This window comes from Ursus maritimus, unplaced genomic scaffold, assembly GCF_017311325.1.
Source record: "Ursus maritimus isolate PB19 unplaced genomic scaffold, ASM1731132v1 scaffold_9, whole genome shotgun sequence".
NCBI lineage: Eukaryota > Metazoa > Chordata > Mammalia > Carnivora > Ursidae > Ursus > Ursus maritimus.
Window position 1 is genome coordinate 10,445,831 of NW_024427107.1, and position 27,588 is coordinate 10,473,418.

At 36.6% G+C, this 27,588-nt stretch overlaps 1 protein-coding gene across 1 annotated transcript; it reads left to right on the plus strand.

The window, feature by feature from the left end:
- The first annotated feature begins 2,518 nt into the window (after positions 1-2,518).
- On the plus strand, positions 2,519-27,530 carry UBXN2B (UBX domain protein 2B). Its single transcript, XM_008706714.2, has 8 exons — positions 2,519-2,632; positions 8,517-8,620; positions 12,740-12,890; positions 15,069-15,152; positions 15,985-16,094; positions 19,409-19,546; positions 25,727-25,888; positions 26,885-27,530. Exons 1-8 carry the CDS (start codon positions 2,552-2,554, stop codon positions 27,045-27,047), a joined length of 993 nt encoding a protein of 330 aa, XP_008704936.1. The 5' UTR covers positions 2,519-2,551; the 3' UTR covers positions 27,048-27,530.
- Positions 27,531-27,588: the final 58 nt, after the last annotated feature.

The window sequence follows — 27,588 nt, forward strand, 5'->3', positions numbered from 1 at the left end:
TTCTTTCTTTCTTTCTTTCTTTCTTTCTTTCTCTCTCTCTCTCTTTTTTTTTTTTTGTTTTCTTTTCATAATATAACAGCTATGGACACAGCATACTTCTAAGTCTTAACTGAATTGTAAACACTCTTTCCACCACATTTTTAAATCTAGAGTAGACACTGAACAAAGCAATAAATCGAATCTTTATTTGTGGTATTGCCAATTTCTGAGGTGTGCATACTGCCATCGTGGTAAATTTCAAGTTACCACATGCTGTGGATGAAAGCATATGGAGTTCAGAAGAGGTGTGCAGAGCATGTCATTACACAGTATCTCCACCACATGGATAGAAGAGATGTAAATAACCTCAACAGCATAGGTAATAGTAAAATGTGCTTTTAAATAATTAGGCAGTGATGACTTTTGAATTTTTATTACCTCGGTTTTTGACATGATTTCATTGTAGGTTTATGTAATTTACTTTTTAATAATGGCTATGTTTAACAACTCCTTATAAAATTCCTGAAAATTTAACAATAGTCTCTCACAAGCCCATATAAGCCACCTCTTGCACACCATTGACTTTAAGTACGTTGAAAACATAGGCTTCACAGTCCTAGCTGTCACTCTCAAGCTACATGGAACATTACATCAAAAACTAAGGATGTACTGTATGGTGACTAACATAACATAATAAAAAATTATTATAAAAAAAATCTATTTCTAAAAAAATTTTTTTTAAATAAAATAAAAGATGGATTTTCCTCTGTATGAAATTAGTAGTGACCTTTGGTATATCAACCTCCTTTTAATCCACTGGATATGTTCTGGTCCTAATCTTACTTGATTATCTCTAGGAATAGAGATATTGGTCTTCTCCTTGAAACTGCCTTGTCACTAGTTTTTCTAGTCTCTTGTCTTCATCCTACCTGTCTGATGATTCATTAGGTCTACTTTGAATGCTTTCCTTTCTCCATCCAGTCCTTCAATGTTGGTGTTTCTGTGTATTGTTAGTCCTCATATTTCTCACATTTCACACTGCTGCTGGAAGTCTCATCTACTCTGCTGTCACTGATATTCAGTCAGCACCAAATCTGTCTGTCTCCACACCAAAATTCTCTCCTAATCTCCTGAAGTCCACACCCACATTTGCAATTGCTTCAGGATGCGTTTTCACCCTAGAGTTTCACATAAATTTCAAATTCAAAATGTCCATAACAGATTTCTTTCTTTTTAAGTTTGTTTCCTCACTTTTAACTCATTGACTTGGGGGTAGTGCCATTTACCAAACCACCTAACCAAAACCCTGAATGTCATTCTTTATTCCTCCTTTCTAGTAGATTCCAGCACCTATTGGGTCTGACCCTAATATCTCTACCAACTATTGCTTCTCTCTGTACTCACTGCCACTGATAAAACTTGAGTCCCATCACCTCTTCTTGTTGTAATAACCTTCTAATTTCTTAACAAAAATTAACAAAATAGGAAACAACAAATGTTGGCAAGGATGTGGAAAAAGGGGAACCCTCTTACACTGTTGGTGGGAATGTAAGCTGGTACAGCCACTCTGGAAAGCAATATGGAAGTTCCTCAAGAAGTTAAAAACAGAGCTACCTCAGGACCCAGCAGTTATACAACAGGGTATTTACCCCAAAGATACAGATGTAGTGAAAAGAAGGGGTACATGCACCCTAATGTTCATAGCAGCAACGTCCACAATAGCTGAACTATGGAAGGAACCAAGTTGCCCTTCCACAGATGAATGGATAAAGATGTGGCTCGTACATACAATGGAATATTACTCAGCCATGGTAAAGGATAAATACCCGCCATTTGCATCGTCATGGATGGAACTGGAGGGGATTATGCTAAATGAAATAAGTCAAGCAGAGAAAGACAATTATCATATGGTTTCACTCATACACAGAACATAAGAAATAGCACAGAGGACATTAAGGGAAGGAAGGGAAAACTGAAGGGGGGGAAATCAGAGAGGGAGATGAACCTTGAGAGACTATGAACTCCAGGGCAACAATCTGAGGGTTTCAGAGGGGAGCAGGGTGCAGGGGGGCGGGGTAGCCTGATGATAGGCATCAAGGAGGGCACGTGTTGTAATGAGCACTGGGTGTTACACGCAAACAATGAATCATGGAACACTACATCAAAAACTAATGACGTACTGTATGGTGACTAACATAACATTAAAAAAAAAAGTAAGGTTGCATTTGTATTACACAATGCATACAGAGAATGTTTTCATTGTTGACTTAAAAGAACCTGCAAGCCTATGCTGCCCTCTAAAGCGGGCTACAGTGCTTTCAGGCGTCCTGCAGAGAGAACACAAGGCTTATGTACACCCGTCCCTGTGGAGAAATTCTCTGAGCCAGTGTCTTTTAAGAAAAAGAGGGATACATAACTCCAGGGCAGGCGCTGGAAGACAGGACGCCAGCCCAACGCTGGGGGTGGAGGGAAGTAGAGGCTCGTAGGCACCGCCTCTCCCGCGGTTGCCAGGCAACCGGCCCCGGAAGGCGCTGAAGACGCCTCGGCGCAGGCGCCGTTGATCCAGTGAAAGATGGCGGAGGGTGGCGGTACCGACCCGGGAGAGCAAGAGAGGTCTTCTGGGCCGAGGCCCCCGAGCGCGCGGGATTTGCAGGTGCGGCGAGCGGCCGGGGGCGGGGCGCGGCGGCGGGTGACGGCGCGGAGGGGTGTGTGCCTTGGCTGAGCCCTTGCCAGACCCCACCTGGGGACTGATTTGTGACTCCGGCGTCGCAAGTCCGCCCAGGGCGGTGCATCAAACAGTGGTTTTCGAGGAAATAAGTGCCCGAGCCCAACTCTTTGTTGATTCCCCTTCCACCCGATTTGCAATTTAAGAAGCAGCTGTTCGTTAAGAATGACATTGTGTGGTGTCAGTTGAGTGGTTCAGTGGTTGGTGCTTCCTTCAGGAGACTTACTGTAGGAGAAAGCTTTACTGTGCCCGTGGGAAATCAGGATCACTTTATAAGTAGTCACATGTGTGCTGTTTTGATCTTTCTTGTCTTGGATGCTGTTTCTGTCTGGATTACTTTCATATAAAAATGGTTCCTTTTTATCAGACAGCTCTTCCCTTTTAAAAGTGTGAGCTAAAGTATTCCAGCCTACAGCTGCACCGCCTAGTTCTAAAAGCTACATCTATGAAACATTGCACATAAGAAACAGCGAAATAAAACTTCATGGTGACATTAGTGAGCTAAATACGAACGCACCAAATCTCGCTTTTCAGATGTTTAACACTGCTTTGCTCATTGAGGCGTTTTTTTTTTCCTGTCTCATAAGACCATTGGTAAAATCAACAAGTAAACAATCATAAGGAGCTGTGTAATTAAAAGTAAATGACACGGAATCTACATGGCTTGGTAGAAAAGTTCTGTTACAGTTACTTCTACTTCTTTGAACAAGTATTGACCACCTGCCCTGCAACAAACACCAATGCTGAGAGGAATAGGACATCAAATCTATAGTTGGTGCTGGACACTGTTGAAGGGGATAGAAGTGTAAAAGGCATTTCTATCTATTTTTTGCAGAAATAATATATGAATATATTGGCCATGACATTTTAAGGTGGCGTATGATTGAATGCCAAATTAAGCAGTACATAAAATGAAGAATTTGGAGAATGGAGAGCTCAGTATTGGGTTAGAAGATGAACGAATGTAGAAGAATTCCAATGCTCTTAAGTCAATTCAAGTAGTAAAATCAATTAAGTAGTAGTAAACAGAATCAAGGAATAGGAAGCTATCATCAGCCTCATCTTTTCTATGGTAGACTACCATCACTAAGAGGCAACATGGGATGTTGAGAAAAAGTGGAGTTTCTGGTTAGACCAATTTCTGTTTACATCTTGGTCCTGTCATTTAGTATGTGTGTGAGTGTAAGAGGAATGTCTTAACCTCTCTGATCTTCAGTGTCTTTATTTGTAAACTAGGGGTGATGATGGTGGTGTCAGGGATGAAATGTCCATAAAGTGCCCATGCACTCCCGTATTATCCTGGCTCTGTACTTGCTTGGTAGATAATTTGGTTCCTTTTTCTTTAAAGGAGGAAAATACTGTAACTTTAACTGGTTAGTCCAGTCTAATGCCATTAAAGTTAAAACTATATAACTTAATATCCTTTCTCTAATTTCATTCTATTCTTTTCATGTGAAAAATGAGAACAGCTTGTCTTATGATTTTCTAATACTTTACAAATTTACAGACTTAATCCAGCAGATTAATATATGATTAATGGTTGGTGATATTTTGGTAGATGTCACTAATCGAAAGAATGTCTTCCTCTTCACCATCAATTCAAGGATAGGGATTTTTTTTTACTTTTTTTTAAAAATTATTTATTTGACACAGAGAGAAAGTGCGAAGCAGGTTGAGCAGGAGAGTGAGAAGCAGGCTCCCTGATGTTGGGCTCCATCCTGGACCCTGGGATCATGACTTGAGCCAAAGGCAGACGCTTAACTGACTGAGCCACCCAGGCGCCCCAGGGTTTTTTGTTTTTTTTTTTTTAATCCCTTATCTACTTTTGGTAGTTAGGTTGGTGGGTAGATAACTAATTTTTTATAAATGTGATTTGGATATCAAATACATTAAGAATTGATAATGTTTCCTTTAGAATTTAATAAGAATCTGAAGAACTTGCTAAGATACCTGAAAACGACCAAAGTGATGATGTATGAAGAAATAGAGTATGTTTAAAAGAAATAGAGTAGGTTTAAAAGAAATGAATAATCTTCTCCCCAGCTAGTTTTTTGAATAATGATTACTGTTTGATTAACTTGTTATTGTTTAATCTAGCTGTGCTTATCTTAAGTGTACATTTCAGTAAATACTTCTTTCTGGACAGTTTGCTCTAAGAGTCAGTCATTCACAGTATTATAGAGGAAAAGGGAAAGGTATTACTAATTGGAACAAGCAAAAGATACCCCTACGTATGTATATCTAAGCTGCCAGGCAGTATAGGGTTTGTCGGCATCTAAATCAGGAAAGATTTCCTCGTTTAGCACAGGAGGAAACATGGATGGTTGTCTCTCAGAAAGCCTTCCAGCACTTCGAGCCTCTGACTTAGAAACCACAGGGATGTCCTGTGGATATCAAACCAAGAGCAGATCTTAGCTCCCTTCATTCCCCCCAAACTGGGAAACATTCAGTGGGAAGGTTTAGGATGGGATTTTAGTGACAGTCCTCGCCCTCAAAACCTCAGTGTTTATTAGTGTTTGTGAACATTTTCAGAGACCTTTATCTCTCCTGATTCCCCTCAGTCCATCTACACACATGGGTTTAATAGTTGGCTAACATATTTAATTGTATGCTTCTGTCCCAGTTTTCCTCCAGAATAATATCAAAAGAAAAATATTTCTGTTCTTAACTCTGTATTTCCATAGAGATTGGAGTTGGAGGGTAATTATAGCGATAACTTCAGTATTTATTAAGGTTAGGATGGGGTGGGGAAAACAATGGAGTTCTAGAAGTGAGAAAAGAATAAAAATGTCTGATACTGTGTTACAGTTGCCACAAGTATCCTAATCCTGTTGGATATCAGTATTCCATAGTATTGGTTCTCAGTTTTAGGGTGCATCAGAATCATCTGGAAGGCTCAATACAACACAGATTGCAGGGCCCCACCCCAGAGTTTTTTATTCATTAGTTCTAGGGTGGGGCTGGAGCATCTGTATTTTCAAAAGTTCCCAGGTGATGCTGATGTTGTTATTCTGTATTTTAAAAAATCAGTATAATACCTTCTGGCAGTTGTCACTCTAAGACTGAGAATTCCAGTAGTTTTAATCTTTTGCTCTATACTTGATTTTCTCGTTCTCAATTACTTTCCTCTCAGGTTTCTTTTCATGTTCTTCACATTTCAAATTCTAGGTCAAAGATTATCAGTGCTTATGTACTTTATTCCTTCTGTGTAATTGAAATAGCTTCATAATCTAATTGTTTAGCCTGTGGAACACTCTGTCCTGATAACTCACAATGATTCATTACTTCACAATGCACACGTTCTTAACTCTTTATTTGGTATTTAGTTGTTGTTGTATTCCTTTTGACCAGTACTTTATTTTGATCAGTTTAAATAATCATTTCCTCTTCTGGTGTGGTGTCATTTGCTGTGTCGACTAACATACATTTCTTTATAATATGTACTAATGAGTTTATACCACATGATGCTGCAGGGAAATCATGAATCCCAGCAATAATTCCCTCTAAATATCATTCATTTTCCTCTTAGTAATGCACCATTAATAACTAAGAACTTTTCAGGTAGGTGGACTCCCTGCCCTAATACAATTTCCCCTATATTCCTATTTTGTTAATATATATTAATATTTTGTAAATATATATATTCCACAGAATCAAAACACATTATTTGCTTTATTCATTTATTTTACAGAAAAAAATTAGTTGATTGACAGGGTTTGTTCAAATCTTCTTAAACAAAAAACAAACAAGGTAAAAAACTCCATAGAAAGTGTAATCTGAGTTTTAAAATATATAACTTGGGGCACGTAGGTGGCTCAGTTGGTTAAGCCTCAGCCTTCAGCTCAGGTCGTGATCCCGGAGTCCTGAGATCAAGCCCCGCATCCAGCTCCCTGCTCAGGTGAGAGTCTGCTTCTCCCTTTACTCCTCCTCCTCCCCCTGCTCCTGCTCTCTCTAGCTCTCTCTCAAATAAATAAATTTTTAAAAATCTTCAACTTTATCTATATTTATTACCTACATGATTCAACTTGAATTTGTTGGGTGTCCATGAAGTACTGTATTAGAAACAATCTAGGAAACCTAAATTATAGTAGGGATAAAATAGTGAAAAAGGTACACAAGTGATGACAATATAATGTTTAATATAAATGTTAATGACAGAATAGCATATACTATGAGAAGTTAGGAAAGAAATATCATTTAGTTAAGAAAACTGGAAAAGCCTTTGTGAAGGATGGCTGAAGTGGGCCTTTGCAACATAGGTAACATTTCCATTGATGGGCTTAGAAATCACATAAAAGTAATTCATAGAGCTGGAATAATCAGCTCAGAAGGAACTTCCATAAAGGAATACTGTTTTGAACAGATTTCAGGGAGGTAAAGTTTCTGAAAACTTTGGACCCAGGTAGTCAGGCAGAGTGTCTGTCTCCATCTCTCTCATTTGGTTTGTTTCATTTTGGAGGGACTAGGGTGGGAAGAGATGTAGATAACACTGAAGAAGGAAATCTTGGGGAAAATGAAACACTGATAGTAGTCATTGTTAAACATTGTTTAATATCTTCTAGTAATGGAGCACTTGCCTTCTGCTTCACATGCATTCTGTGATCCTTAAAATGACCCTCAAAGGTAATTTTTTAAAATAGACATTTAAAGATGATGGAACCATGGCTCAGAGAAGTTAAATAACATGCCCAAGGTCACACCATAGGAGCCCAAGTTAGGATTTTAATTCAGTTCTTTTAGGTTACAAAGCACTTTCATAATTAGGATTTCTAACAAAATTGCCATGTTAGAAATATAAAAGTTGATGTCAGTGTATGGGGATGGGGTAGGGAGTAAAAATTAGGGAGGAAAATAAATCCTTTTGTTTTTGGTTTTTGTGTGTGGTATTTTAAAAGTTGACTAATAGAATTTTCAAAGGATTGACTCTGCCCCAATTCTTCTTTTCCTTCTGAAGAAAGAAGCCCTGGAGGTAGTTTTCATATCTCTTGTATTTTTAGAAGGAGCACTTTATCTGGTTTTTAAGGGGGATTTTATTTTTTGTTATTTTTTTTTTTTCCAAAAGATTTTCTAAAGATTATGATCATGCCAATTATGGGAGCATTAAGGAAAGTTTTTGAATTGTTGTTCAAGATGGAACAAAATAACTTAATGCTGAAATATTTGGATAACTTTTTAAAATTCCAATTTCAAGAACTGTGTTGTATTTATTTCATTTTAAAAGTACCCAGCCATATATTTATAATGCATAATTTGGTAATATTGCTTTCTAAAATTTATATAAACTATATATATAATACATTGTCTTATATTTTTAAAAGTTCGTTTTACTAAACTTGATGAACTTTATATGTCAGGTAGACTTTTAAATAGAATAATTTTGAAATTATTTTATGTGCTTGGGTTTTGAAAACTTGAACAGCTAAATGAAAAAATTTTATGAGAGTTGATGAGAGCAGGTTGACATTACTGTGAAACATCTTCAAGTATTTTTTTTAATTATAGGAAAATTGTGGGCTCAACTTTGAAATGATCTGTTACCAAATACAGTTTTTGAAACAGTTGCATAGTTAATTGAATATAACTAAGCAGTTATTGTAACTTTAATATATTCCAGTATATGTGGCATTGTGGGTAGTTTTATCAAGTGAGAGATACATTGGTTTTATTTTGGAAGGGGGTCATCTGAAACAGCAGCTTTTATTTTTCACTAGAAATTTGTCCTACACAATCACATGTTCTAGTCATAATTTCTACTTGTGTCAAATAGTTCATTCCTAGTGTTATACTTTATAACAAATCTGTTGTTTTATAGTTGGCCTTGGCAGAATTGTATGAAGATGAAGTGAAATGCAAATCTTCCAAATCTGATAGACCTAAAGCTACAGTCTTTAAAAGCCCACGAACACCACCTCAAAGGTAAGTTTTGTTTTGTTTTTGTCTTGTTTCGTATTTCTTTTTAGTTCGCTAATCCTAAATTATTTTAATGGTCTTGGGAATTTTCTTTAAAACTATGATTTCTAAAATAAATATTATTTAGGTAGTATTCCTAAAATGGTAATAGTCAGAAACCTAAAAGAATGAAACAATTGGGATGCCTGGGTGGCTCAGTCAGTTAAGCATCTGACTTCGGTTCAGGTCATGATCCTGGGGTCCTGGGATTGAGTCTTGCATCAGGCTCCTTGCTCAGTGGGGAGCCTGCTTCTCCCTCTTCCTCTGCCTCTCTCCCCCTGACCCCCGCCGCCGAGTCTACTCGTGATCTCTCTCTCACTCTCTCAAATAAATAAATAAAATCTTAAAAAAAAGAGAGAATCTAGAACTTCAGGAACCTATGTTTTCACTGAATGATGACCCATCTAATAAGTGATCTCCTAGATGGTATTTGCTGTTGTTAAAATCCCTGAACTAGAAAGAGAACCAGCCATCCAGATGTAAGAGGTGAGAGCCAGGTATACTTTATTACCATGAATTTATTTATTTTTAGGAATATTTTCATTAATGTCTTTTTAATACTTTTAATACTTTAATACTTTTAATCTCCTTACTAGGGAGAAACTTGGAATTTTTCCATTATATCTTATTCACAGGAGGTCTATCATTTTACCAGAAGTTTAAAAATTCACTGGAAATTATTCTTTCTTTTTTGCCACCTTCTACTTCCTTTTCTCTGTAGGGAAGATAAAAATGACATACCTTTTTGGACCTGAATGAGAAGAAAGAATATTAATTTTTCCCCAAACTTTTTATTTTATTTTCAAACCCATAAGTAATCAAAAGATTAGTACAGTGGCTATATGCTGTATATGCTTCACCTGTATTCACCAGTTGTTAGCATGTTACAGCATTACATTCATGCACGTGCTCTTTTACTCAACTATTTGAAAGCAAATTACAGCTATCATAACACTTCATCCCTAGATACTTCAGCATGCATCTCCTAAGAAGAAGCACATGCCCTTTTTAACCCCGGTAACATATCACACATTAGAAAAAGAACAGTAGTTTCATAATATCATTAATATGTAGTTCATAGTCAGATATGTCTTTGAAACTTTTTCAGATTTAGAATCTAACCAAGGGCCATGCATTCCACTTGATTATGCCTATTTTGAATCTCAATCCAGAGCATTCTTCCCACCTTTTTGTTGTTTGCTCTCAGCTTATCTATATAATCTTAAAATTTATTAAATTGAGAGGTGCCTGAATGGCTCAGTCGGTTGAGCCACAGATTCTTGGTTTCAACTCAAGTCATGATATTGGGGTTGTGGGATTGAGCTGCACGTTGGGCTTGGGACTAAGTGCAGAACCTGCTTGAAATTCTCTCTCTCTCCCTCTGTACTTCTCCCTGCTCTCTCTCTTTCTAAAATAAATAATCTTTTAAAAATAAAATAAAATTTATTAATTGACATTCATTTTCATTTGGCACTGGGACCCACAAATTATATAGCCAGCCCTGGATAGAGCCACGTTATGGACAGCCTTGAAAGCCAAGGGGAGTTGTATTTGTAAAGGCAGTGGAACACCAGTATTAGCTTTTAAACGTAAATTTTATGATAAAAACTATAATATAGTGATAAAAGCTTTGATTCTAGAGATAGATACACCTCTGTTCTAATTTTTTTCTCTCTGTTCTAATAAGGTTTTGGCAACGTACAAATTTTTTAAATTCCCTAAGCTTTAGTTTTATCTGTAAATCAGGGATAATACCATTGCTAAGAGGATTAAATGAGCACATAGTTACTCCTTGGTAAGTGTTAGTTATTATTATTATTACATATTTTTAGAAAAATAGGACTGGCGATACAGTGGAAAATTAATAATAATGGGAAGAATAAGATGAGGCAAATTAAGAAGAAAACAATTATGGTAATCTAAAGAATATGCTAATAAAATTTTGGATTAATGTGGCATCAATGGAGTAAATGAGAAAGGTGAAATCAGTGTGGGAGACTCCCAAAGATTTTATTGTAGAAATTTGATGACATGGGATATAGGGAGCAAGTGAATGAGAAATTGAGACCTAAAGGTTCTTAATCTGGTATGCAGGAAAAAATGTGATTGTTAATGGGAAGATATATGTGAGGAATTCAGGTCTGGTTTTGGAGAGATGAACTTGGGCTTTTAAATCCAGCCCCTCAATGGGGTGCCTGGGTAGCGCAGTCAGTTACATTTCTGTCTCTTGGTTTGGCTCAGGTCATGATCTCAGGATCATGAGATCCACGCCAGCGTCGGGCTCTGTGTTCAGCAGAGGGTTTGATTGAAACTGTCTCTCTCCCTCTGCCCCCACCCCTGCTCATTTGCACACACTTTCTCTCCCTAAAACAAATAAATCTCTGAAAAAAAAATTTAAATAAATTCAGCACTCAACCATAAGTCACAGGGTGGTAAAAACATATTTGAGAGTCATCTGTAGAAGAGGTGGTTATCTGTGGGAGTGACAAATATTTTGATGATCAGAGGAGTTTAAGTAGAGAACAAGAGTCAAGGATATAGGCATACTTAATTATGAAAGAGGAGAAATGGATGGATTGTTATCTAAATACAAAAGGAAATTAAATACGAAAACAATATATAATAAGGAAAACAATAAAATACAATATAAAAAGAAAACAGTTAAACTTCTGGAAGAAAATGGAGTATCTCCATGACCTTCAGGTAGGCAAAGATTTCTTAAACAGGAAATAAAATCGTGAACTATAGAGGAGCTAGGAAATCTTTTCCCATGTCAGATTTTTCCTATAAGGTCTCTCTAACCACGACTGACATAAAAAGTTACTATATAGTTGTACTTCCCAGAATAGAGACATGGGACAGGGAGGGAAGGAGCTGCAGCAGGAAGCTTTTCCTTTTGTTTTCTTTTCCCCTTCCTCTTCCCTTTCACGTGGCTGCCATACATCAGAGCTCCTCCTCATAGTACCGCTCTCTTAAGAGCCAGTTATGGTGTTGTTTGGCCTTGCTTGCTACGCCAGGCCCTCTGAGTCTAAGCTTGGCAGGAAGGCTTCCGCTGACTCCTGCTCTGGGCAAACTCACCTCTGTACTTGCCCAGTACACTGGCAGGATGGAGGCCAGCCCACCCCACCCCTGCCCCCAGCAGTAATGAGTTAGTCTTGTGTTCATAGGGTTCCGCTGTTGGATTTGTTCTCCAGTTGGGTTTTTCCTTCACTTACAGTGAATAGAAAGCTACCCTGCCTTTCCCTCTTTCCTTTTCAGTTTTGCATGTACTAATTTTGCAGAAAGTTTTGAAGGTGACCTCTATTCCTAGCCTCCAGTGCTGATATAATTTTCCCTCTTTATGAGGCAGTTCAGTGCAAATTTGGAACTGGATTGGAGGGTATAGGTAGTTAAACATACGAGCTTTGATGGTTACTTTATTCTGGCAGTCTCCATGTTGATATTTCTTTGGCTATATTTTCTGATATTCTTGACTGAAATCTTGAAAGATAAAGTTGATAAAATCTTATATAAAAAATTAGGTGAATTTTTATGTTACCTAAGACCATTATGAAGTTGGAGTCAGACTAGAAATTAGTCACTATGTAGCTAATACACTGAAAAAATTGTTTGTGGTCTAAATTATTTACCTTTAACACAGGGAAGTTATAATATTTGAATCCAAAAATCTCGGGAATAAACTCCCAATGTGTAGCCCTTCACTAACTAGGTCCCTATTGAATGTGAATTCCTCAGGGGAAGAGCCTTAATTCTGCTTGTCAACACTGCTTTGCCCACCACACCAAAAGTGCCTGAATTGTGCAAGAGATGCATTTGATAAGCAGTTACAGAAGGGGGAGGGAAGCAGTGGCAAGCCAGTTCTCATGTGGAATGCTGAACTTGACTGCCATAATCTCCACAAACTCCATGAGGAAGTGTGTGAACTCTTTACTATTTCGTTCCTTAATCCCATTTTTAAAATTAAATATTTCCACAGAAGTCATAGATATGGCTCTTTTTAAATAAAGTTACTCCCTAAGACTCTGTAGCTTTTTACTTTAAAGGAGTTATATTTGTATTCTAAGTTTCTATTCATGAACTTTAAAGGTTCTATTCAAGTGAACGTGAATACAGTGGATTACATATAGTTCGACCTTCAACTGGGAAAATTGTGAATGAACTTTTCAAAGAGGCAAGAGAACACGGGGCTGTCCCTCTGAATGAAGCCACAAGAGCTTCCAGTGATAACAAATCTAAGGTAAGTGCTAAATTTAAAAACTAAATATTATATATATATGTATATGTATATATATATATTTGGTCTCCTCTCTAGGTTTTTATGTTATTTGCAAACATTGTTTTTCTAACTATATATTTCTATTTTAAGCATTCACTCTATTTCTATAAGATTACAGTCTTCCTATTAATGACTGAAAGTTGCAGCAATTTCTTACATCTCTGTGAAATCTTTTCTGTTTACCTTTTTTTTTTTTAATAATTATAGATTCATGTGAAATTGCAAAAAGAACACAGGTCCTGTGTACCTTTCACCCAGTTTCCTCCAATGGTTGTATCTAACATAATTATAGTACAGTATCATAGCCAAGATTTGACATTGGTACCGTGTATGTATATAGTTCTATGTTATTTTCTCACATGTGTAGATTTGTATAATTGTCAACTCAATCAAGATGCTGTTCTGTCATCACAAAGCTCTCCCTCATGGTGTACCCCATTTTAGTCACACCCTCAGTCCTCTTCCCGACCATCTCTAACCTCTTGCCACCCTAATCTGTTCTCCATCTCTCTGATTTTATAATATCGAGAATGTTATACAAATGGAATCATATAGTATGTGACCTTTTGGGATTGGCTTTTTTCACTCAGCTTAATGCCCTGGAGGTCATCAGAGTTACTGAGTGTCTCAGTAGTTCATTCTTTTCATTCCTGATAGCACTCCATAGTATGGATATACCACAATTGGTTTAACCATTCGTTTATTGAGGGACATTTGAGGTGTTTCCAGTTTGGAACTATTACAAATAAAGCTGCTGTGAGCAATCGTGTTCAGGTTCTTGTATGGAGATTAGTTTTCATTTCTCTGGGATGAATGCCCAAGAGTCCAGTTGCTGGGTCATATGGTAAGTATATGTTAGTTTCTTAGAAACTGCCAAACTCTTTTCCATAGTGAATAACAGATCCAGTTTCTCCATTCTTGCTAGCATTTGGTATTGTCACTATTTTAAATTTTAGCTATAGTGATGTGTGTAGTTATAACTCATTGTGGTTTTAATTTGCAGGCTCTCTTTCCTCCATTGAATTTCTTTTGTGCCTTCATAAAATTCTAGACATCTTTTACACAGCTTTTATAACTATATCAGCTGACGTAGTACTGATTTATTGAAGAAGACATGGAGACATCAAGTGTCCTTTTGTGTGTAATTATCGTAATATTCTTAAAATTAGCATTTCTCAGCCCGAGTTCCTTATCATAATCATTTGGGAAGGCTTTCTAAACTACCATATGGCCTCTGGTATTATGGTTCAGTAAGTTTCTGGTATGCCTAAGCATGTGTCTTTTGAAAAAGCCTGTCTGGTGATTGTGACAGACCTCCACTGTTGAGAACCATTGCTGAGAATCACTATTCTAATGAAACATAAATTTTAGTTTTCATTTGGTTATTGACTAACAGCTTACAGTTCTCTTCCAGTTAAGTCTAAGGTAATTTGCATTCTTGCCAGTTCTCCGATTCTGTAAGAAAAATGTGGAATTGATATATTGATATATTTAGTTGATATATTGAGTCGATAGAAAAGAAAGCAATGTGATCATTAAAAGCTCATTTATGATATGCATGGTGATTAAAAGGAATGGCATTTTTACCTCATAAGCTACCCTACCTGAAAAATAGAAGACCTTGTGATCAGTATGGTAAAACAAAAAGTACAATCATAGTTGATTGTTACAGTTGAATAAAAGCAGCTTATAAAATAATTATGGAGCCTTTCTTCAGAGTAATTTATACCCATTTATAAAATTCTTCCTTTACACTGTGAAACTGTTATTTACTTTGTGAAATATATTTTAAACATAATTTTTATTATAAGACATCATTATTAGTGGTGGCTTTTTAACATCTGTTTATACTTGAAAATATATATTTCGTTATATAAATGTATTTTTTAATTTAAGATTGGCCTAAATTATTTCAACTTCCGAGTCACTAACATTTTTATGGGAAGAAACATAATTTCTTACTTGAGTATACTCCTATGTAACATAAAACCTTCACTTTAATATAAAATTTTCTTGGAAAGTATAAACTGGTTTGGCTAAATATAGTTGGTCTAGTTTTCAAATATATATCATACATTATCATAACATTTTGCCCTATAAACCATAGTGAATTTTTAGCTCATTTGCTGTGTATTTCAGTCATTTACAGGTGGAGGATACAGGTTGGGTAATTCCTTTTGTAAGCGGTCTGAATACATCTATGGAGAAAATCAACTGCAAGATGTAGGTACAGTAACCAAAATGAAAAGTTGCAGATATTTGCCTCTAGTTACTACTGTTTTTTAAATTTAAAAATTGGTAATTTAAATTGTGTCTTTTCTGTTACTCTTTGAAACATGAATTTTAAAAGAATTAATGTGTAAGCTTTTAGTCTCAAATTTTATATTTTGTATCTCAGTTGTGCCTTGCACTTAGATTGCAGGTATTTTCTACATGTTTTTCTACATGCTGAAAGAATATATGATTCACTGTCAAAATGAGCTTTATATACATACAGTAATAATTATTGTAAGTAGTAAACTGTCATAATAGAGAATTAGCTGAGTTGTAAACAAGGAAACTCCTAAAGTCATTCTTTGTTTTTATGTTTTAAAATTTGGAGTTATAATTTCATTTAAACATGTTTACTTTAGCCTTGAAGGGTCACTGGAAATTCTGTCTTGCCCCTTGACGTAAATATTTAAGCCCTGAGTAACAGCCAAGAATATAGGTATGGTTGAAGGAGAAAAGTGGATGTGGAGTGGCAGGTGGATGCTGTCATTTTCTCGTTTTCTCTATGAACCAGAATAATTGTACATCAGGGCCAGGATCTAGCTTTGGCATTTCAGCTATCGTCGATTTGTTAAGCTACATACAAATCTGCTGAGCAAACACACTTGCTTTCATTTACATCTTTATTTTAACAGTAACTGAAGTAATATGAATAACTCCATATTTTAAATAAAGTAGGTGGTTTATGTGGTGAATATGTTGTGAAATATCACATTTGAAGCTTAAAATTACTTGATGCAGATGGATTCTTGTATTTCTTTATCTTTTTTCCTACACTCAAAAGGTTCAGATTTTGCTTAAACTATGGAGCAATGGTTTCAGTTTAGATGATGGAGAACTGAGACCCTATAATGACCCACCAAATGCTCAATTTCTGGAGTCTGTTAAAAGAGGGTAAGATGAATTACTTGTATTCTATCTGTTACTTAGGGTGGGACTTTTTTTTTTTTAAGATACTGGAATATATTATGTAAGTGGTTGCTGGGGGGAAGGGTATTTTTAAGTATCTAAAGGATATGTTGCTATCTGTAAGTCTCTGGTTCTTAATTTGGTGGGGGAGTGGCAGTAGACACTGGTCACTTTCAAAATCTGATCAAGCGATGGTCCCCATTCCAAGAAGAAACATCTTAATGTAATAAATCAGTATAGTTGATTAGCCTGTAGATGTCCGCTCTCTAAGCCACTATCCTGCTTACTGTTAACAAGATGACTCTCATTGCGTGTATGTGTGAAATTCAGCAACTTATTTTAGAAATCTTTTAAAGTGGCATTACTGCTGACAGAAGATTTCAAAAGGTTAATTTGAAGTTATGATTTGTGAAAGTCAACCAGATATACAGTGCTCTGACCTATGGAAAGAACATCATAGCTCACCAGCCCTTCTTGCTGGAGGATGAAGAATGAAGTGATTTTGCTATGATTATAAAAGCTTTTGTGAAAATACTTTCACTGGCTGACAGTGTGATCATTCCTAAGTAGAAATACAGCTAAACACAAAGTCGGTGATGAACTGGGAGATTTAAGTAGTAGTAAAGGGACCGGAGTAGGTTATACTCCATTCAGGAATTGAATGTGGGGCTTTTCCAAGTGATACAGATATGTCCAAGGAGAGTGGCTGAAGTGGAGTGGAGGTGAAACTCATTGGCGCTGAGGGAGTCAAGGACCTCGAAAGGAACGGTATTAGAACACTAGCATGAAATCTGAATTTGAATTCTACCAGATAATGTCAGGATACCAAAAAAATGGCAAGAAATGCTGTTATTGATATGCTGAAGTCCTTTGAGAAAGGTGGGAAGCTTTCCTAGGAGGCAGTATGTGGTGGTGGTAAATACAAGCTAATAATAGTCTGTGTCAATGCTGTGGACTTGGAAACCGGCAATCACTGGGAAGACCTGGGAGCAACTGGACAAGGGAAGTGTTCGTTCATCTGCTAAGGGAAGATCAACATTGCTGTGGAAATTGATGCTTATTTCAAGATGTTGGAAGACAAGAACTTATTGAAGATGGATGTACTGTAATGTACCTCGAAATTCACTTAAATGAAAATAAGCCATAAACTTTGTGGTCTAGTGTTTAAGGAGTCAGAGTGCTCCAAAAGAGTTTTGTTTTGTTTTGTTTTGTTTTTTTACTATATCCTGAAGTGCAAATTATGATCAAGAACAGTTTTAGAAAAGACTCCTTGGAAAAATGATTGATGTCAGATAGTGGTGGTCAACTGTAGAATCAGTGTCCTCTACTTATGACAAATATTGAGTAATACCACCTTCAATATCCTGAAAGAAGAACTCATAGATAATATAATCTTTCCATGCATATTATTTCCCTAAAAAAAGATACAAAATTTATCTTAAATATATTGAAATAAGATAATTTATCATAAAATTGTATGTATTTCAGTTTATAAATGCTTTGGTCCGACTGCACCAGAACATAATAAAAGTAGTCAAATAGTTTGCACCTATGTGCAGTCTAGCACTTCTCAAGAAAATGTGACAGACATAAAAACGGAATAATGAGGTATGTGAGGTTGGCAATGTAATTACTGTCAGTGGTGTTGCAGTCAGGGACTTGATAAAGTTCCAAACAAAACAAAGTGCAGTCTTCTCTCAGTTTATATGGTGCATGTATTCCTGAAATTTTCAAAGGGTATTAATGCAGTGCCCCCCACCAAAAAAAGGTTTTTTTTCTTCTTTGGAAGACAGACCCTAAGTTGAAGTTTTAGGCTCAGACATTACAGACGTGTTGTCATCCGTGCAGATCTCTGGCAGGGCATTCCGTGGTTCCGTGGAACCCAGGACGAGACTTGATGAGGCCAGATGAATCCCTGTGGCAGAGCATCTCGTATCTGGATCCTGACCAAGCACGACAGCAGCACTCAGGAATCACACTGATGGTTAAAGATGCCTATCAGTTTTCAAAACTTCTTCCGGAGAGTTTGGAAATAAATACCTGCATTAACTACTATGTCCTCAGGAATTTTTTAGTGCTTATTTAGGTATAAATTGCTGTCTTGCAATTCGGCTTCCTAAATGTTAGAAGCACTCCAAGATCACTGTGACAACAAAAACTCCCTATATTGAGAATCACTAAGAATAAGGTGATGCAAATTTTTTTAAAATTTTAATTCCAGTATAGTTAACATACAGTGTTATATTCATTTTAGGTGTACAATATAGTGATTCAGTAATTCTATGTATCACCCAGTGCTTATCAGGACAAGTGCACTGCTTAATCTCCTCACCTGTTTAACCAATTCCCCCACCCCCATCCCTGAGATAACCATCAGTTTGTTCTCTATAGTTAAGACTCTCTCTCTTTTTTTTTTCTTTGCTTGTTTTGTTTTTTAAATTCCACATATGAAAGCATATGGTATTTGTTTTTATCTGATGGACTTATTTTCCTTAGTATTATACTCTAGCTCCATTCATGTCATTGCAAATGGCAAGAGTTCATTCTTTTTTATGGCTAATATTCCAGGTGTGTGGGCATGGCGCATCTTTATCCATTCATCAGTTGATGGACAGTTGGGCTGCTTCCATATTTTGGCTGTTGTAAATAATGCTATAAGTATAGGGATCCATGTATCCCTTTGAATTAGTGTTCTTGTATTCTTTGTATAAATACCCAGTAGTGCGATTCCTGAATCATAGGGTAGTTCTATTTTTAATGTTTTGAGGACCCTTCATACTGTTTTCCAGAGTGGCTGCACCAGTTTGCATTCCCACCCACAGTGCAGGAGGGTTCCTTTATCTCCACATCCTCATCAGCACTTGTCTCTTGTGTTTTTGGTTTTAGCCATTCCGACAGGTGTGAGGTGATACCTCAGATGACAAAAAGAAATAGAAAGACATTTAATGTTCATGGATTGGAAGAACAAATATTGTTAAAATGGGTATACTACCCAAAGTAATCTACAGATTTAATGCAATCCTTATCAAAAACCAACAGCATTTTTCACAGAGCTGGAACAAACAATCCTAAAATTTATATGGAACCACAAAAGACCCTAAGTAGCCAAAACAATTTTGAAAAAGGAAAGCAAAGCTGTAGGTAACATAATGTGATGCAACTTGAAGAAGAAAATATCTATAGGGACTAATCAATCATCATGGAAACTTTTATAATTTAAGCAAAAATTGCTCTTTTCCAGGATAGCTTATGACTTAATTATAGTAATTTCAACTAAAACTTTTTTCCCTTTTTAAAAGAGAGATTCCCCTGGAGCTTCAGCGGCTGGTTCATGGTGGCCATGTGAATTTGGATATGGAAGACCATCAGGATCAAGAATACATAAAACCTAGACTGAGGTTCAAGGCTTTTAGTGGAGAAGGACAAAAACTTGGAAGGTAAAACCCTAAAATAAGAAAAACATTTGTCTTTGTTCAGCATGAGTTTTCTTTGAGAATCAAAAAAAGCAAAATAACCTAGAAAGTAACAACTAAAACATGAACCGTGAAGACCTTGCTGATGGAATTAGATACACAAATCTAGTGATAGTATTAGTAGCTAATACTTAGATAGCAGTTCCCACATTCCTGGCCCTCTAAGCACTTTAACTTACATTAACTCACTTACACAACTCTTAGATGTAGGTCCTGTGATTACTTCATTTGCTAATGCAGTAGTGTGCCTGAGGTGATTGAGCTAGCGAGTGGTTACTTTGTGGGATTCAGACCCACACACTGGCTCAAGTCTGTGCTTTTTACCTTTGTGCCATCCTGCCTCTTTCTGATTACATGGACTCAAGAGGGGAAATTGTAAACGGTTCTTGATTAGATTGAGCAGTAGGCATCTTAGATCACAGCTATACGCTTGCCTGTCTGTCATAAGTAATTGGTAAGCTCTTGCAGCAAGAGCAGTGTGCTAAAGTTGGTTGTTTTCAGTATATGTTAAGCCACCAAACTCTTCTTCACGTTAGGGAAACCCAACACTTAAAACACTTAACAAAACCAGAGCTTCTATTGTAGGAGAAGGAAAGAATTGCCTTGGAGATGTTTCTAAAGATCCCCCAGGACTTTGAGGAATACAATTCAGAAACCAATATATGTTGTGTGAGTGGACTCCTGTATAAAAAGCCTTGGCTTAAAAGAATTTTCATAAATCTGGGGCGCCTGGGTAGCGCAGTCGTTAGGCGTCTGCCTTCGGCTCAGGGCGTGATCCCGGCGTTCCAGGATCGAGTCCCACATCGGGCTCCTCCACTGGGAGCCTGCTTCTTCCTCTCCCACTCCCCCTGCTTGTGTTCCCTCTCTCGCTGGCTGTCTCTCTGTCACATAAATAAATAAAATCTTAAAAAAAAAAAAGAATTTTCATAAATCTTGTAAAATATGTTGGTAAAAGTTAGTCTGTATTTGTCCACATGTTACTACAGGTGACATGTGAAATTGTAGCATTGACCATGTTTCCAGCATACGCTTTTGTGCATCCTTTGTTCCTTTTCCTGTGATTCCTTCCCTTCCAGGTTCTTTTCACTTGCCTTGTGCACTACGGTTCTCCATTCCCCTTGCATTTCTGAGAATAGGAAAAAATTCATATCAGTTCTTTACACTTGTCTTTCATACCTCAAGTGTCCCTTTCTGTATCCTTTTCTCCTGATAGAAACTGATTTCTGAGACATGTAGAGAATACAGGAACACATGTCACCCTGGCTTTTTTTAGGACCCAAATCCTTCAGTGCCCATTCACAGGTCTACCTGGAAATTTTCTCCCTCATCTCTCCTTACTACCAGCACAGGTCAGGTTTGTCCTGATTGTTCTTTCTTCCTCTGGTTTGTTTTTATAAGTATGACCTCCAGATATATTTTTAAAAATATTTTCTAGCACTTCTCTTTTTTTTTTTTTTTAAAGATTTTATTTATTTGAGAGAGAGAGAGAGAGAGCACAAGTGGGGGGGGGGGCAGAGGCAGAGGGAGTAGCAGATTCCCCACTGAGCAGGGAGCCCGATGCAAGGCTCGATTCCAGGACCCTGGGATCATGACCTGAGCCAAAGGCAGACGCTTAACCAACTGAGCCACGTGGGCACCCCTAGCACTTCTCATTTCTTAATTTTTATTGAGATTATGGTTTTTAATTAGAACACAGGTAAAATGCCCAGCCATCTCTCCACTTTGTACATATTCTTTCTTTCTTATTTAAATTTGTGACCAAGAATGAATGTTAAAATGCACATCTTGGTTAGCAGAACAGTAAATCTAGAACTGAAATTGAAGGAAGTAGCATAAAGGGAAGATAGCTGAAAAGAGCCAGTAATTACAGTCGACAATTGAAAATAAGGGTACTATCTCATTGTCATATCTTACAAAGACCAGCCTTTCTCCTCATAAGGCAAATAGCCAGAAAGGAGGCAATGATGGAGGGGAATGACAAAAATAAGTGGTGAGAATGCTGGGTTGTTAATCATTAGCCATATTGGTCAGGGTTTTTGATTGTAGAAAACAGAATCCACCTACTAGTTTAACAAGGGGCTTCTGACAGAGCCCTGGATAGTTTTATAGAGTTTCTGGAGCTAGCAAACCAAACTTCCGTAGAAGAAACAAACACAACAGGGAACTTTCTAGAGAAAAAATTTCCTGTGCCCCCATCAGCTGTTCAGTGCCCATGAAGCTAGGGACCAGACACTAGAACATTCCATCATGGCTGCTGTAGAAGAATCAAATGCCTCCAACACCTTGGAAACCAGAAAAGCTGCATAATTTACACTTCACAGTGCTTACATTCACCATAAAGTGTGTATTTGTTGCTTGGTAGAAGGGTGGAATTATATAAAATCCTAACTGCAAGAGAGTCTGAAAAATGTAGTCTTTAGAATTTTCAGCTTCTACCATGTAGGAAATTACACTAGGAGATTAACGTGATGGTGTGAGCCTATCTGATACACACGAATTAAAACGTTGAGTAGTTGAATATAAGTTCTAAGAAAGTATAGAATTGCATAGAACATTTTAGAAGGATTTACATTAAGAAATCTGTTAAAATATAAAAGTTCTAACAGTTAACCTTTATGTATTTAGAAAATAACTTTTTGAAATGGCTCATTTCCCAAGAGTTCCAGGCAACTACTGAACAGAAATATAATTAAAAAGAAGCAAACAAAACAGAAATGGAAATAATTCCATTGTCTTCCATAGCTGGAAGTCTTATTGCAAACAGAACATGACACAGATGGAAACTAACTTAATTTTTTATTGCGATATTACAAATAATTATGGGGTATACCTAAATGCATTAAAAATACTACCTAGTTCCTTCATATTAATATCGTAGGAACAAGCAAACCATAGGTACAGAACTGCAAATTTACAATGGCAGCATAAACTGTACGACTGCTTAAAAATTAGTGAGCTGGAGTAGAGCCCAACAGACCTTGAAAATTATAGAATCATTTTTGATAAGCAGGGCTAACAAGCAGACAGTCGCTGTAGGCTTTTGAGCTTGTGCGTATGATGATACAGATCATGAGTTGAAGCAAATCTCTCTGCCTAAGAACGGTCGCCGCCTGTTTTTCATACTGTGCAGTCCAAAAGATTCCGTTTGTCACTCACTCATTCTGGCCACTAAACCTGAGTTTTGACTTCATCTTGATCCCTGGACCCTGAAGGGCTGTCTTCTCTAAAGCAACCCCTTCCTGCCTTATCTTCATTTTCTTATCCCAGCAACTTTGCGGCCCCTTGCCTTACTGTTCAGCCATTGGGTTTGTCTGCCCTTGTGCAGTTCAGTGCTGTTGGGGACGTTCGCACCCCCATGCTAGGCAGACAAACTGCGCCTCTCCCACTCTGAAAGGGCTGATCCCTGCCCTCATCTCAGCAGATTTCTTTTTGCTTCCAGCCTGACAAGAATTAGCTTTTGTAATAGATTCCACTTAGCCTCAAAGTTTATTAAATCCATCTTTACTGCCTTCTCTTAAGTTAGATATTTCTCTTCCTGACCAAGGGACTCACTCCTCTTACAACCAACCTACATCCTTTCCTCCAGTTTGCCTAGAAAGTTTGCTTTATCAATTAACTTCCCTCTTTTTAAAAAAATTTTCTTTTTATATATTAAAGCATATTTATATGCTTGAAACATACAAACAGCATATTGAAAATGTCCTTATATTTTGATCAGTTGAATGATGAGAAAGTTTTAAGTAGTAAGCAGGAACAACTTTGAAGGCTAAATAGTAAAGTTACTATAACTTTTTTAAATGTGTTTTTATACTTCGCTAACCAGCTCGCTCAACTACCTATCTCTGTGGCTCTGAGCATGTCCTTCAGTCTCTGACTCCGTTGTTTTCCAGTAAAATGATACAGTTGGCCTAAACTACCTTGAAAATCCACTCCTGTCCTCAGGTGTTATTATTCCATATAATTTCATTTTGACGTACACACATCTTACCAAAAAAACACACAAAAGAGCTTTCCTTAGCTAGTTTCCTTACCTGGTACTTTCTTTTTATATCTTGAGAAGAAGCTTATCTGGTCAGAATGTATTTTAAACAGAAAGCATTAAACCACAGAAACCGGGGTCTGAGGCATCTCAGCTAATAGAGATAACTTTTCCCTCGATGCTAACAGCTGCCTTCTAGGAAGTGTCAACTATATAAAAGCACTGTTTGAAATGCTTGTATGTCCTCATAAACTTCATCTTTACAGCTGTGCTGCTGTTGTCTGTTTTGCAAATGAGGAAACATAGTGTTAAGTGACTTGCCCTGAGTCACACATCTAGTAAGTGGCAGAATCAAGCATCCTGGAGTCAGGCTCCTGGATCCACACTGTTAACTGTTAAGCCTCTACTCCCTCGTTCGCATGATGATTTAAATGAACTAACAAACGCAGTGGTGGCTGTGTTGGTGGTAGTGATGGTAATAATAATGTATACGCCTAGTTATCTGTGAGGCAGAGGAAGAGAGAACAGGTCTTTTGCATTCAGTGTCCCTTCCCTTTGGTTTTGTACCTCTCACTGTATAAAGGACACTGGACTGTTGGCACAGTGAACCAACTTGGTGGTACAACTGTTTAAGTCCTCAGTTCCAAACTCCAAAGAAAATTCCTTAAGAATACCTGGTCAGTGATTGCAAATCATCATTTTCTTTTTCATGTCTTTATCATATGTATTCTGAAATTGATTGTAAAATATATGTCAGGAAACAGCTAAAGAAAGGGGAAGTGTTAGCAGTAAGTACCAGTTTTTTACTACTTTATTGTATATTTTGGGAAACTTTGGGTGGGAATAAGAGTCAGGATGAGGAAAGAATGCTCCTAGAACTTTTATACTAATAAATATATACTTATTTTTTTCAAAAGAAAATAATTTATAGGATGCCATCTGAATCTCCATGTTTGAAAAAATAAACATTAAGACTATTAAATAATACCTTTAGGTAAGTTAGAGAAGATTAAGATTTGATGTCTATAAAGAATTTGGCTAAATTTGTTTTAATTTCTTAACCAAAAGGATACTTTATTTTTGACACTGACTTTCAGCTTACAATGATAGGTCATCCTGCTAGCTAGCATTAGAAGGCATTAAGAAAGCAGTGCTAAGGTCATTAGTAATCAAGTTCCAATGGTAAGATGTTCTATCAAATAACTTTTATTATAAATCAATCACTATAGGGGCGCCTGGGTGGCTCAGTCAGTTAAACGTCCAACTCTTGATTTTGGCTCAGGTCACGATCTCAGGGTCCGGGGATCCAGCCTAGTGTTGGGCTCCGTGCTGAGTGTAGAGTCTGCTTGTCCCTCCCTTCCCCCCCGCTTGTGCGCACACTCTCTCTCTCTAAAATAAATAAATAAAACCTTTAAAAAAATTTAAAAAAAAATCTATCACCATATGTAGAATTTCATTCCTCACTAGCACATAGAAATTACTTCTCTTTATAAAGCAATAACTACTTAAATCACATGTTTTTAAGTAATATAAGTTTAAGCTAATAGTTTAGTGCTGATGATACACTATATGTACCATCATACATATATATGATACAAAATATACACTATTTTGGTGTACAAAAATAGCTGGCACCTGTTGAAACACTGTTGTAGGGCATTGAGGGGCTTACTGATAAAACAACCTACGAAACATCATAACATCGTATTATTCCACCCCCATTTTATGCATAATAAAACTGGGATTCAGAAAGATTAATTTACTTCCTCAAGTTTATGCAGTTGGCATAGCTGGGATTTGAAACCAAATCTGTCTGTACTCATAGTCATTCTTTGACGTTAACTGAGAGTTGCTCGGATTTCTGAGTGAAGACTGTTGTGCCAAACAGCTTCATGGAATTTCAAAGAACACAAAGTTAAGCTTTTGAAAGAGATTGGATAAGCTAAACTAGAACCATAGCATACAAAATAATTTTAATATAACAAAAGAACTTGGAAGAGGTATGGGAGACTCAAAGGATGCCATGTTCTTGCTGGTCCAGAAGTCACAGCAGGAGCACTTGAGAGGCAGCCATGGGTGTGGGTGGTTACTCCACTGTCCTCAGTGTGTCATGTCTTAGGATGGGTTCAGATTCGTGCTCTAATTCTTCAGTTCTTCTTTCTTAGCCTCACCCCTGAAATAGTCAGTACACCTTCATCCCCAGAAGAGGAGGATAAGTCAATACTTAATGCGGTGGTTCTTATTGATGATTCCGTGCCAACGACAAAAATTCAAATCAGATTAGCAGATGGGAGTCGCTTGATACAAAGATTCAATAGTACACACAGGTAAGCTCGTTTGTGGTTTCACACGTGGTCACTTATCTTTATAAACTATGTCACTTGAGTAATGAAGAATACGAAATTATTTACGTGTGCTTTTTAAGTAAGCTTTTGAGAGAAGAAAAATACTCAACAAGGATAATAGCTGTATTAGTATTAATATCCTCTGTAAACTGCTCAAATACTAACAGAAATTCAGATATCACTCAAAAATAAAATTGTTAAAAGTTGCACTTTTGCACTGTTGCTAAAACCATGTGAAGTGGGATCAAATATGAGTTAATATGGTAAATATAGTAAAACCTTATTTGGACTTTACTCATTTAAAAATTTTGATAATTCTGTTTAGAATTAACTTTCTACTTAGCAAATTCTTCACAATATAAATTTGTAATGTAGATAAAATATAATTGTGCTGCTGTCAAGTACTTTTTTTGTCAAGTACTTTAAATAAACTTTTAAATGTCATTTAACATTCATTTATACATTTGTTATACTAATAACGTGCCATTTTTATTTGTTTCTTGATTCCAAGGGATATATTTATAGTCTTAGTTGAATTGCTAGACATATGTGAACATTTTTAAAAAAGGATAATTTTTAAAAATTATGACTTAAACCTTTCATAGTTATAGACTCACCTTGTCAACCTGGGGTACCTTTTTCTGGGTCAGCTGCTGCTAAGATATTTTAATACTCTGAAAAATGTAGGACCTGCACTTTTAGTTTAATAACATTGTTGACATTTATTTTATGCATAATTCACCTAAAGATTGTCTCTGTTTACAGAAAAGGTAAATATTAGCTATACTCCAGAGTTAATTTTATCTATAATCCAATATAAATCCATCCATTGAAATAATGTAACTTTTTAAAAATTACAACACATTTAAATAAGGATTAGAATTGTGTGATTCATATTACTACCACCTAGTTTTAGCTAAAAGCTTACATGAAAATAAAACTTTTATATCACAAATCATTTTTATCTTATTTCTTCAGGATCCTGGATGTCCGGGACTTTATTGTACAGTCCCGTCCTGAATTTGCGACTCTTGACTTTATTCTTGTGACTTCATTTCCAAATAAAGAGCTAACAGATGAAAGCCTGACACTACAAGAAGCAGATATTCTTAACACTGTGATACTCCAGCAACTAAAATAATACTGCTCCTTTCCATGCAGTAGCATGTAGGAAAGATAATGTGCCATAAAAGGAAAATACTTAGAGCATTGAGAAAACTAATTATTTTTATTATTTATACAGATAAATTTCAGTTTTTTTCTTATCCTGTCTTCCAGCCTAATACAGATGAATTTGGACCAGGAATAGATTTTGAGACAAATATGTTTGAGTTTTTAGTTGCAGGGCTGGTTTGTGTTGTTAGCTTATAAATATTCAGGCAAACCAATTTGTTACATGCTCTGGGTTAATGTAACAACATTTGTTTGCAGAGAAAATGAACAGAACCCCATTTTGATAAATGCATTTGGTAACATTTGCACTAAAGTTTCTTGATAGTACATTGATCAACAGCTATCAAGAAATCCTGTGATCAAATTGGAATTTTTTCTGTGATATATACTGAAAAGTATCTGTATTCTGATTTTGAAATACGTTGATCGTATAATTATTCCTTCTATTAAGATTGTATGCGTCCTTTTTACTTACTGATTTAGCTATATTCCTAGTGTCAAAAATACGG